A 12,971-nucleotide genomic window follows, 5' to 3' on the forward strand; every position below is an offset into this window, starting at 1 on the left:
CCTTTGCCTCCTAGTTCTTTCCTCTATTTCCTTTTACTTTCCTCTTTTCCCACTATCTTGCTCAGCCTTCATTTAGGTTTCAGAAATTCCTCTCAGTTACATTGTCCTTGATTAAGCCCCACCAGGCATCCTACGCCCTTCTCACCATCAGTTATAGATCACTTGTTGTTCCCTTGTCCCTGGGTTTGTTAACACCCCCCTCCCCCCCTCCCATGTCACCCCAGAACTGTCAGTCCTGTTGTTTTCTCCTCTGGATTATTTATCCTGCCTATATTATCTAGATCAGTGGTTCTCAACTTTCCTAATGCCTCGACCCTTTAATACAGTTCCTCATGTTGTGGTGAGCCCCCAACCATAAAATTATTTTCATTGCTAGTTCATAACTGTAATTTTGCTACTGTTATGAATCTAGAGACCCCTGTGAAAGGGTTGTTTGGCCCCCAAAGGGGTCACGACCCACAGGTTGAGAACTACTGATCAAATAGACATGCAGAGACAATAATAAGCAGAAAAGCAAGACAAAGCAAAACAAAAAAACAACAAAAACCAATGACCAAAAAAACAGCCTGTAAATAGTTCCAGGTCTGTTTGTTGACCTTTAGACGTGTTTTCTAGTCCAGTCTGATGGGGTGCCACGCCCTGGCCCCAAAGTCTATTTTTGGTATTCTCCGGGGACTTCATTGCTTTGCTCCCCTTGCTGCTCTGTTGCACGCATTTATTGTTTCGCCCCAGTGTGGTGGGGTCAGATCGGGCACAATTCCCGCACCATGTCTCCCGTGTTGTCCCCCGTAGTGCTATGGGTCAGTGAAGGACGTCAGAAACGCAGGTTTTCAAACTGTGCAGCTTCCTGCTCCACCCCCACCAGTGTTTGGTTTCTTATGTGTGTGGTGTGAGTTGTATGCATGTGCGTGTTATTTACATGGGCATGTTATTTGTGAAAACGGTGCTATCCGACTTATGTCAGAACTGATCCCTTCCATCAGAACTGACCGGAATGGAACCCTCTTGTAAGTCGGGGGCAACCTGTGCTTCCCACGCCCCACTCAACGTCTGCTTCTCAGGATGGGGGTTATTTCTGATCATCTCCAGACAGCCCTGTGAGGTGAGGAGCAGTCGTCTCTCCATGTTACAGCTAAGCAAAATAAGACTCGGAAAGGTGAGACCGCCTGCCCAGGGTCAAAGCCATGTGGGCACATCCGCACTCCACGGGCTCCCTGAGGAGCCAGCCTTGACACCCTCCCCCACCCCCAGGACTCCTCCCCCACGCTGACTGGTCTGGGCGCCTCTCCCCCTGCAGGAAGGCCGCTGTCTGTTTGTCATCCTGCTCATGGTGGTATACTGGTGCGTGGAGGCCCTGCCCCTCTCCGTGACGGCCCTGCTGCCCATCATCTTCTTCCCTTTCATGGGCATCCTGCCCTCCGACAAGGTCTGCTCCCAGTACTTCATGGACACCAACTTCCTCTTCCTCAGCGGGCTGATCATGGCCAGTGCCATCGAGGAGTGGAATCTGCACCGCAGGATCGCCCTTAAGGTCCTCATGTTTGTGGGGATCCAGCCGGCCAGGTAACAGCACGGCCCTACAGCAGGGAGGGCGAACCCCCGTAGGTTTCCAAAGCTGCCGTCTTTATGGGAGGGGGTTGCCGCAGCTTTCTCCCTGGGAGCAGTTGACCTTTTGTTTCAAACCCCTGACCTTGAGCCACTGCACTCCCAGGGCCCTTGAGGAAATCCAAATCAGCAGAGAAAGGCTGAGGGTGGGTCCATATACAGTAACCCCCAAACGACACACTGCTGGCTAATGGATCCTGACTCACAGCGACCCTAGACCCCAGGGTCGAACTGCCCCCCGTGCGTGTCCGAGACGGTCCCTGTTCCCGGGAGTAGCAAGCCCGTCTTTCTCCCTTGGCACCTCTGGTGGCTTCAAACAGCTGGCCTTGCAGTTAGCAGCCCAAGCCCATAAACACGACACCACCAGTTAAAGAGGACATGATGAATTACAGGAGGCCCATTTGTGAGACAGGAGAGTTTGGGCCCCTTTGGGTGCTGGTGAGAAGCTCTATGCCATCTGCAGGGCATGCCTGGTGGGGAAGCCGAGGGAGGGAAGGAAGGCTGTTTGGGGAGAGATGCCAAGGGAAGGCAGCTTTAGTCTGAAATGGAAGCGAATCAGGATAAGGGGACAAAGGAGGGAAGTATCAGGCGCACAGCGTGGCTGGAACCAGACACACAACCTTGTGTGTCCGTGGTCTGTTTAATCGCACACACTGAGCCATGGTCCCTCCCCTAGAAGATATGCCTGGTAAGTGAATGCAGCCTCCAGCTCTGCCCAACACGCCCTCTCAGGGCCTCAGAACAAACAGGGCCTGAAACAGCAGAGTGCTGAAATCGGGCGCAGCAGGACGAGACCAGTGGGCTGCCTTCCCAGGGGTAAGCGCCTGGGCGGCCAGGTTCCCGCCTGTCTCTAACCCGCTCTGTTGCAGACTCATCCTGGGCATGATGCTGACCACTTCCTTCCTGTCCATGTGGCTGAGCAACACCGCCTCCACCGCCATGATGCTGCCCATCGCCAGCGCCATCCTCAAGAGTCTCTTTGGCCAGAGGGAGGCCGGGAAAGGACTGGTCAGGGAGGGTGAAGAGAACGCAGGTGAGGCTGTGGAAAGGGCCTGGGGCTGGGGGTGGGGCCAACTTGACCTGTGTGGAGGTTGGTAGCAGGGAAATGAAAACACGCACAGACTGAGTGCACCTACTGTGCGCCGAGTGCTGTTTGGTTTGGCTTGGGCTTGTCACTTTATGATTCGTGTAATTATGCACATCCGAAGAGACTCCCATGCAGCGCTGTCTACCCAGATGGTTCAGTGACTCCGCTACAGCCTCACTCGTGTCCACCCGCTCACCGTGGCCACCCCGTTGTCCCTCCACCGTGACTTTAGGCTCACTACTCCTAATGACCTCATCTGTGGTCCCGAGTGTTTGCGTCTCCCCTATCTCCTCCAGATAGGCTTTCTGAAGGGGGGCATCGCCTACTGCCTTCTTGTTTCAAGCTGACTCCAGGGGCTGGATGGGGGTTCAGGGTTGGAGGCTCTCAGAGAACCAGACTGTCAGGGGTTCCTCCAGCCTCATTGGGTCCAGCCAGCCCAGGGATTTTTGTTTTGTTTTAGGAATGTGAAGTCTGTCCCACGTTCTCCCTGCCTTCCTATCAGGATCCAGCTGCTGTGTCTGGAGCAAAACACTTGGCAAGGTAGCTAGGACCTCTCCAGCTCTCCTGGTCTCATGCTCGAAGATCCCGTGGCTCGGGGAAGCCATCAGCCAAATGTTTTAATGATAATCATAACTGAGGATCAAGTCAGTCAACCTAGTGTCTTGCTTTTAAAAAATCACACCTTGACTGAGTGCTTAGTATAGCCTAAGCTCTTAACTGATAGTGACCCTACAGGATAGAGCAGACCTGTACCCCGACCACCCGCCATCAGGCCCATTAGGGTTTGTGAGACTGTACATCTTTAATGGGAGCACACAGTCTCTTTATTTTCCCTGGGTATGACTGGGGGGTTTGAACCACTGATCTTGCTGCTCAGCAGCCCCACCATGCCATCCGGGCTCCTTACCATGTGCTAAGAGATGAATTTAGTACTTGAAATACACTTTCTCCCTTAACACTCAAAATAGCCCTATGAAGTGGATAAAACCCTTAAATCTTGGTTCCAAGAATTTTAAGAGAGTCACAGCATCACTAACACCCAGATACCTGCGAGATAGAACAGCAGTGCGGTGACATCCTTCCAACCGGCCCAAAGGAGGAAAGCTAATCAGTACTCTCTCTGGTGGTCCTGAGGCCGTGGGAACGTGTGTGCCCGACGACAGCGAGTGTGGGCTGGGCCCACCTTCTGAAGGACGTTTTGGAAACATTTAAAATGTTTAAATAGGACTTTGAGCTCCCACCAAAACACCGTACAGGGAGCCCTAGCTCGTGGGCCTGCCAAGTTTGTTTTCTCCTCCCGGACCTGCGGTCAGAGCCACCAACATGCTGCACCTGACCCTCGCTCAGGCCAAGAGGCTCCTGAGTCTGACCCCTCTCTCCGTGGTGCTTGGAGCCAGAGGCACTGGACAGCACTGTCGGTCATGTGTCGGGCGTTGTTTAATCCAGTTGTCAGTTGGGACAGAAAGAACTACCCAGAACCATGGGATAAACTTGGTCCCAATGAACCATCTAAGTTCTTCGCTGTGAATGTGGATTAGAGCAAACCGAAGGAAGAGGGCCTTGACCGCTCAGTGCAATGTTTCCCCATAAAGCTGCTTAGCACGAAGGTCTTCCAGAAGTTTCCACACAATAACCAGGTTATTGTTATCCCTTAAATGCACAGAATCATGGTGTGTCATTGGGGTTTACACTGAATAATAAACATCTGAAACTTGAAAAAAAAATAGTTTAAATGTTTATCAATCCCAAATCGAGATGGGTCCACTCGGCAGCTAGACAGCGCCCGTCAGCAAGCATGGTGATCTAAGGTCCAATAAAACTTGCAGCTCGTGCACATGGAAATGAAGCTTTCGTTTAACTTTAGCATAAAGACTCATGGCCGCTGAGTAGATTCCAATTCAGAGTGACCCTCTGGGACAGGCTAGCATGGCCCCTGGGGAGTTTCATATGGAGCAGAGGGGCTTCACCTCTCTCTCAAGGAGTGGCTGCAGGGTTTGGATCTTTATGGGAGCAGATTGCCACATAGTCCTCTGTGTTAGGCTGGGCTAGAGACAAAGTGAGGGACACTCATATACGTGTGAGAGAGAGCTTTAGATCAAGAAGTAATTGTATATTGGAAAACACCCCAGCCAGTCCAGATCAAGTCCATAAGTCCAATATTAGCCCATATGTCAATACTAGTCCATGAATCCCTCTTTAGACGCCCTCAACCATGCTGAATGCATTGCAGGAAGATCACAGACCAGTAGGTGGAAAGTCTTGTGGATCTAGTGGCAGTGGAAGCATCTCAGTGCTGGCGTGGGTCTCCACGTGGATCCTCCAGCACCAGGGCTCTGGCAGCATCAGTGTATCTATATCAGGCTTGTCATCAGGAATGCCCCTCAGGGAGTGAGTGTATCTGGCTTCCAGAGAGCTACTTATCTCTGTCACCCCTCCAAATGTGGTCATAAGCTGTGACCTGATTGACAGTCTAGACTCCACCTCCCTCACGTTGACAGATTATGTGATTGCCACAGTCATGCTAACTGAGCACCTCTTCAAACAAGGAAGAACCTGCCATCTGACCTCCTCTAACCAACTTCGACACACAGTGAGCCTACAGCACAGGGGAGAGCTGCCCCTGTGGGTTTCTGAGACTGTGGTTCCTTAGGGAGCAGAGGGCTTCCCCTTTCTCTGAAGGAGTGACGTGAGTTTGAACTGCTGACCTCGTGATTAGCAGTCCAATACTTAACTCACAATGCCACTGGGCCCCTTGGCCTCATTTCAAAAAAACTCACTGTCATCAAGTCGATTTTGACTATTTCAACTTTATAGGACAGAGTAGAACTGCCTTTTGGGATTTCTGAGGCTGGGAGCAAACGCCTCATCTTTCTCCCGAGGAGCGGCTGATGGGTTCGAACAGCTGACCTTGTGGTTGGCAGCCCATTAGCCCACGGTGACACCAGGGCTCCTTTGGTCTCATTTTAGAGGAGTGGAAATTGAGGAGGGAGAAGAAAAAAGCGTAAAGACGCCCCAAGGTCATACAGTTTGAAAATGGGTTCTGCAATTTTCTTGTGTAATAAAACATTTGCCAATTTCATGTAAACTCTGGTGGCATCCATTATGTCCTCAAGCTCTGGGATTTCGTACCCTGGCTGGCTGACTTCAGAGTCTGTCCTCTTAGCTTCCCTTATTCTGTCTCTCTCTCTCTCTCACAAGATTTTTTGACCCCAAAGAGTAGTCCAATCGCTTCCCTACCCCATTTGGGTGTGGGTGCGTGGGTGTCAAAAATGAAAGTGCTGAGAAACAGAAAGGAGAAATGTCTTTCATGCTTAAGGTCACAGTGTGAGTTTCAAAGCCAAGCCCAGTCTTTGCCCCCTTGGCTGCAGGGAGCCAGGGGGTAGGAGGCCCTGGGAGGGAGGCAGACATCCACTTTTGCAGGCGGTGGGATCAGAGGGCAAGACTTGGTTAATGATCAGCCCTTCAGACCTAGAACAAGGCTCATTACAGGAAAGAGAGACATGTTCCCTTTCACCTCCTTTGCGTGCTCTGTCCAGGGGGTTGAAAATGAGGGCGGGGGTGCGGGGCATGGAGTGGAGGCTCTGTTCATGGGGCCATCCAGGGCAAGGAAGGAAGCTGCTTGGGGGCTTAAGGCCCATGAGGGACACCTGGAGGACCCGCTAGGGATCTTCACTTCTGAGAATAGTCTCCACGGGAGCAATCTTATCCCCTTGGGGCACCGACCCATGCAGATGTTCAGTAGATGTGTGGAATGAATAAACACAGGAATGAATGGGCCACCGCTTACCTGTTTTAGGCCTCAGTTCCCTCCCCTGCTAAATGGAGGTGAGGAGGCTTACCTTCTTGATTTTTCTAAGTGTTAAGTGAAATAGATGCAAACCTGGCTAGCTTGCGAGCCTGGGACCTGAGGGTGAGTAGACTACCGAGCCCCAGCCATGCAGAGGTTGAGAGTTTGCTGCTCGCTGAAAGGCTGGTCCTCTAGAGGAAGAACTGGCCTTCCGCTTCCAGAAAGATCACCGCTTAGGCCATTGCCACACCCACTCCATCACATGGGTTTGCTGTGAGTCAGAATGGACTCCGTGGTACCCAACCCCAACAGATAGAGTTGTCAGCTCCCGGGCAGACTTCTGAGTGCAGGTGGGCCCTCGGGTGCCTTTGGGATTGGGCACGATGTTCAGGGCTGAGGATCCCAGGGCCCCAGGGATAAGCCTGACTCTGCCCTTAACCACAGGGTCACCTGTACCCCACCTTTGACCCTCCTTTCCGGGTCTCTGGTTCCCCAGGTGCCCCATGGTTGCATAACAGGCATTACAGTGGCGGGCTGCCAACCACAGGGTCAGTGGTTCAAACCCACCAGCGGCTCTGCAGGAGCAAAGACCTAGAGATCTCCTTCAGTAGCGACAGTCCAGGAAACCCGCCCGATGGGGCAATTCTGCTCCGTCCTGCAGGGCTTCTGTGCATTGGGATCGATCTATCGATGGCCCACAGCTGCCGGGCTCTGCAAGCTGATTCGAAGTCAGGGGGCAGGTTATTATTTGAGTAAGGCCTTGCATAAGCCCCGAGGTCCTGGGCAACCAGCTATTTCTGGATCCAGACAAACCTTTGGAGACTTTGTCCCCCTGGCCTGTGTCCACATGCTCCCTTGGGACACTCCAGAGGTCAAGTACAGGGTGGGCCCTGGGCAGATGCTTACAAGGACTCAGCATCTTGGTTTTGCTATTTCCTCCCTCCCTCCCCAACTTTCCCTTCATTCCTTTTATCATCATCATCATCATTTTAAGAAAAATGATGCTTAGCCTAAGAAAGAAAAGAAGGGCACGTGACTAATTTGCATAGAGTCCCCAGGTGGTACAAATAGAGAGTGGGCTTGACTGCTCATTGGAGAGCTGGTGGTTCAAGTCCACCCAGAGGCGGCTGGGCAGGAAGGCCCGTGGATGCCGCTGAAATCTCTCTGGATCGTAGTTTGGCTCAGAGACTCATGGGGTCCTCTGGAGTCGGCCGCTGGTTTTGTAATTTGTGTAAAGAAACAACGGAAACTTCTGTCTCCGTCGTCGTCATCTCATATCCTAATGGGAATGACTATTCAGAGTCCTCAAAGGGAATTGCTGCCACTCGTCTGTTTCCAGCTTGCCAAGTCCCTGTGAGGCTCTGGGACACCAAGCACCCACTGGTGAAGACCAGAGCCACAGCCTCCAGGACGGGTCCCACCTCTCCATCAAGACGAAATCCTCACCCATACACCATCTCATGACAAACAGAAAAGACCAAAGATGTCAAGAATTTCATTTAACTTGGATCCGCCAGTGACACTCGTGGAAGCGGCAGTCAAGAACTGGAACGACAGGCTGCACTGGGCAGATCTGCCAGGCGAGACCTCTTTACAATGCTGAGGGGCAAAGATGCCACTTTGTGGGCTAAGGTGCACCAGACTCAAGCCAAAGTACTTTCAACCACTTCATATTCAGGTGGAAGCTGGGCATCAGGAAAGGCCAACGAAGGATCGATGCTTAGACGTATGGTGTTGGTGACGAATATCGAAAAGACCATGGAATGCCAGGAGAAAAAAACAAAGAAGAAGTACGTCCAGATGCTCCCTAGAAGCGAGGAGGGTGGGACTTTGCCTCGTGTACTTTGAGGACCAGTCCCTGGGGAAGGACATCGTTCTTGACAAAGCAGAGGGGCAATGAGAACAAGGGAGCCGTCGGTGAGAGGGATTGGCCCAGTGGCTGTGGTCATGGGCTCAAACATCGCCATGGTGGTGAGGATGGCACAGGACGAGGCAGTGCTGCTGTAGGAACCCCCCAACCAAACTCCCTGCCACCAAGTCAACGCCGACGCACAGCCACCCTCTGTGGTTTCTGAGACTGCAGCTGTTGATGGGGGTAGAAAGCCCAGTCTTTCTCCCACAGAGCGGCAGGTGGTTTCAAACTGCTGACCATGCACATCGCAGCCCAACGCAAAACCACTACACCACCAGGGCTCCCAGCTGTTGTATGAAGGTAAGCCAAAAAGTATTGCTACTAGGGTTGGAATACTTACATGCATGGGTTTCTGCAAAAGAAAATTTGCATATCTCTAATCAGTGGATGGCTGCAGGCAAGTTTTCTTGCTCCCTGGTCTTAGTCTTCTTAGTTGTTGTTAGGAACTGTCAAGTTGACCCATGCCTTCAAAAGATGGATATTCTTGGTGCCATGGGGGAAAAGGCCATTTCTGAGGTCAGGGCTCATATCAGATTTTTAACAACCTCAAGTGGACATCATCCGAAATCACTGAAACTTTTTAGCAAGCTTGCTAAAAGCAAGCTGGCTCGCATAACACAGCAGTTTTTAGGAGGCTCAAACATTCGAAGAAGGCCAGGAAGAACTCAAAGATGAGCCGAGAGCGGGCGAGACCCTCAGTCTGATAGTGGGAGCGGCGGAAGTTCAGACACCGCGGGAAGAAGACGGGGACTGGGGAGACAGCTGCCGACGGTGGGATCTCACTCGGTTGAGCATTTTCCGTTCTGAGCATTCTCAGATCTTGACCTCAGCAAGCCCTCAGCTCCACGGGGGCCAAGTGCATGTGTGCAAAGCACGAGCTCGAATAGCTGACCTTTCCATCAATCTTTTAGCAAAATCAAAGGCAATGAAGATGATTTTATGGAATGAAACACCACCGAAGAGGAGTCTTGGGTTTACCAATACGACCCCGAGAGCAAGGGCCAATCCAGACAGTGGCTTCCACGGGGCTCTGTGAGCCATCAGCTTCGAGGCCGAGAGGTCAGCTCGGATGGTTACCATGCATTTTTGGAGATTCCAAAGGAGTGCTATTGATGAGGGTGCTTGGGATCCAAGATGACCGTGGGGGGCTAACGATGAAGAAGCTTTGAGAATGCTGGAAATGGATTTGGTGAGGAAAACACCAGGAACGTTGTGCTGAGGGCTCTTTTTGCCCCATCATGCCAATGTGCCGGCCTCAGTTCCCCAAACTGGAAGCACATTTCCACAGAACATGATTTGAATCCCCTGAGGATGCTGCTCCTGCTGTTTTGCTGTGGTATAAATGGAAGAAAGCAGGATGCTTCAGCGATGGGCTAGAGAGAGGGAAACGGTGCCTTCAGAAGTGGATAGGCCTGGATCATAGGTCCCCAAATTTATTTGGCCTTAGCCCCCTTTTCAAGAAAAAAGAGAGAGAGAGAGAGACTCAGTGCCCCCCTGGCCATGATAAACATTTACACCCTAGTCCATAGTCTAGGATGAAGTATAAGGATTGGTTTTTGAACAGCCCCCTTGGATCATCCCAGTGCCCTGGGGAGGGGGCTCAGTGTCACCCACTTTGGGAAATCCTGGCCTGGATGCAGGAGATGTCGAGAAGCAATAAGTGCACATGTGGATATTGTTGCTGACTGAAGAGGACTCTGATGGTGTAGCAGTACTTTTTGACTCACCCTCGTGCACAGGCATGCTGTGGGTAGAAACGGTGGCCTCGGGCCCCAGCAGTGAGAAGTCACCCTGAGGTGCTGGCAGTGTTGAGGTCCATTCATGAGAGGGAGAGCCTGCTGGGGGCTGCAGAGGCACATGCGCAGGCGGGGAGGCAGCCTCTGTGCCCTCCTCTGTCATTTCAGACCAATTGCTCTTGACCTTGAACATGCCGTAGACTCACCTGGGGAACTTTGAAACAATACTGAAGCCCATGCTCTCGTCTGGAGCCACTAACCCCCCACCCCTGCCCGACCCCATGCTAAAGTGCAGCCAAGGGCCACACCCCTTGCCCGGGTGCCAAGGAGGCCTGTGGATGACCCCAGGGTGGGAAGTGGGCAGAGTGATGGGTGGGGGCTAATGTTGGGGTGTCACTCGGGCAGAGTTCTTCCTGCTTGTTTCTCCCTGGGGGCTGACTTTGTCCCCTTCCCTACCGGTGTGCTATTAACTGCCCTTCACTTGCCGCTTGAGTGCCCTTGGCTCCAACCTTGTGCTTTGCATGTGCTTGTCTGTGTCCGTCTCAGGCGTCCTATGACCCCCCTGCCCATGACCCAGGGTGAGCTGACTTGACCTTGCGGCCACATGGGCAGCAGGACCCATCTCAACAACACATCCATGGAATTCTGCTCCCTCGTGGTACCCACAGGGCAAGGAAGCCCAGAGGGGAGTCTTCTCAAGCTGCAGGAGCTGAGTCGGATCAGAGCTGAGTCTGGGGTCCATACCTGTGTGAGTCTGGGTAGACTAGAGAAACAAATTCATAGACACTCATATGAGTATATGAAAAAGCTTTATATATAAGAGCACTTGAATATAGAGAGAACATCCCAGTCCAGTCCAGGTCAAGCCCATAAGTCTGCTATTAGCCCATATGTCTGATACCAGTCTGTAAATTCCTCTTCAGACTCACAAAACACATGCAATGACGCCGGATGCATGATCACAGGCCAGTGGGTGGAAAGTCTTGTGGATCCAATGGTGGGGGTAGTGTCTCAGCGCCGGTGTGGGTCTCCACGTGGCTCCTCCGGCTCCAGTGTAGCTCCATGTGTCTTGTTAACAGGAATACCAAGCAAAGAGTGGAGTGCATGTGTCCCACCTCCAGGGAGCTATTTATCTCCTCAGCGCCTCCAAATGAGGTCATCAAGCAGCGACCTGATTGACAGGCACCAGATTATGTAACTACCCCAAGACCCTTCCTCCTAACGCAGTGGCTGAGCTGCAGTTATGTGTCATGGAGTCCCTGTTGACTCTCAGGCCCTAGAAGATGGGGTCGAACTGTCCGGAGAGCGACCTGGTTTCTCTGTAGGGAAAATCCCGGATAAGTGAACAACTATCTTCCTGGCTGGAGTTCTTTCAGAGTCTCCCCACATCCAGCAGGGACTCCCAGGAACCCACATGATGCTGAATTACGTCAAGGAACACCCACAGCTCAGGGAGCCGTTCCAAAGGCCAGGCAGCTCTGAGGTTGGGAGAAGCCGCAGTCACTAAGCCAGAACAGGGCGGCTCGGGATTCTGCTGGGAGCACAGTCACCTTGTCAACCTGCTGGGTGCAGACCAGACTGTGGGCGGTCTTGTCTCACCCCTTGGGATAAGGGCAGGCTGCTGCTCTGAGGCTGCTGTTCTGTGAGGTGGCTTAGGGCTCACAGAAGCACAAAAGTGGCTGTGGCTGTCACGTCAGGGACTTCTTCAAGAGTGACCCATGTTTACTAAATCCCACTAATGCCCACCTACCCATGCAGCGCTTTCAGTGGGCCTGGTGGTGGTCCTGTAGTTTCAGCAGTTTGGTAGTTCAAACCTACCAGCCACTCTGTAGCAGAAAGATGAGGCCGGCTGCTTCCATGGCGACTGGTAGCCTGGGAAACCCAAAGGAGTAGTTCCCGCTCTGTTCTCTAGGGTTGCTGTAAGTCTGGCATTGGGGTGGGCTGGAAGTGGATGAATTCCTGGATCCCGCCACCACCCTGGGAGGACGGTTATTGGCTTCTCACAAATTAGAGAACAGAGCTGCAGAGAGATGACGGCAACGATTGCAACCAGGGCTTCTCAACCTCACGCCATTGACTTTTGGGTCAAGATCATTTCTTTCTGCAGTTTGATCGGCATATAATCCATCAACCATCCAGATCAAGCGTTCAGTCATAACGAGAGGAGATGTACAGGGCAAGATGGTGCCACCTGCTTTACTTCACCCCTTCTTCTGACTGTGGACCCTGGCCCGGCCCCCAAGGTGTCACTGAACAAGGTCAAAGTTTTACATTTGGGAGCCGACCCATAACAAACCTGGTTGACGGAAAGTTGAACTGGCCTTGGGCACCACGGTCTCCCTGTGGGAGTCTGTCCTCCAGCAACATGCTGGAGATGCTTTGGAGTGGGAAAGAAGAAGCGGTGGTAATACACGATTGCATTCCGACACCTGGTGTTCCAGGTGGTGATTGCGAGACTTCTTCGGCATTCACCAGCCTCTTGACTGTAAAGGAGAGAGGACAGTTCTATGCGGATGTACATCCATCCTCAGCATGCGTGTGTTGCAACATTAAGTGAAAAAAATTAAAGATATCTCTGTATTCTTCAGATATTGAGACGACTTGGCAGAAAAAAAGTCAACTTTGGGGTATAAACTAAAAGTGTGTCAATTTAAAATCAAAGAAGAAGAAGAGGGATACAATCATCACCACGATCAATTCGAGAACACTTTCTTCATTCTTTTTATGATGATGATTAGTTGGGATTTAATACATAAAGCATAGCGTTCCATATCTCAATCACGCCAAGTAGAATTGTGCAATTTCTACCACAATCCGTTTCCAATGATTCTTTTTCTACATGGA

At 51.9% G+C, this 12,971-nt stretch overlaps 1 protein-coding gene across 2 annotated transcripts in view; it reads left to right on the forward strand.

The window, feature by feature from the left end:
- Nucleotides 1-12,971, forward strand: part of SLC13A3 (solute carrier family 13 member 3) — an 83,664-nt gene that overhangs the window by 34,354 nt on the left and 36,339 nt on the right. For both annotated transcript variants that reach the window (XM_045295139.1, XM_045295138.1), the window contains exons 2-3: nucleotides 1,298-1,563; nucleotides 2,475-2,638. In XM_045295139.1, coding sequence (XP_045151074.1) covers nucleotides 1,328-1,563; nucleotides 2,475-2,638 — 400 coding nt within the window. In that variant the 5' untranslated portion in view covers nucleotides 1,298-1,327. The remainder of the gene's footprint in view (nucleotides 1-1,297; nucleotides 1,564-2,474; nucleotides 2,639-12,971) is intronic.

Source organism: Echinops telfairi, unplaced genomic scaffold, assembly GCF_000313985.2.
Source record: "Echinops telfairi isolate 266 unplaced genomic scaffold, ASM31398v2 ScPeMD7_5592;HRSCAF=6446, whole genome shotgun sequence".
Lineage (NCBI taxonomy): Eukaryota > Metazoa > Chordata > Mammalia > Afrosoricida > Tenrecidae > Echinops > Echinops telfairi.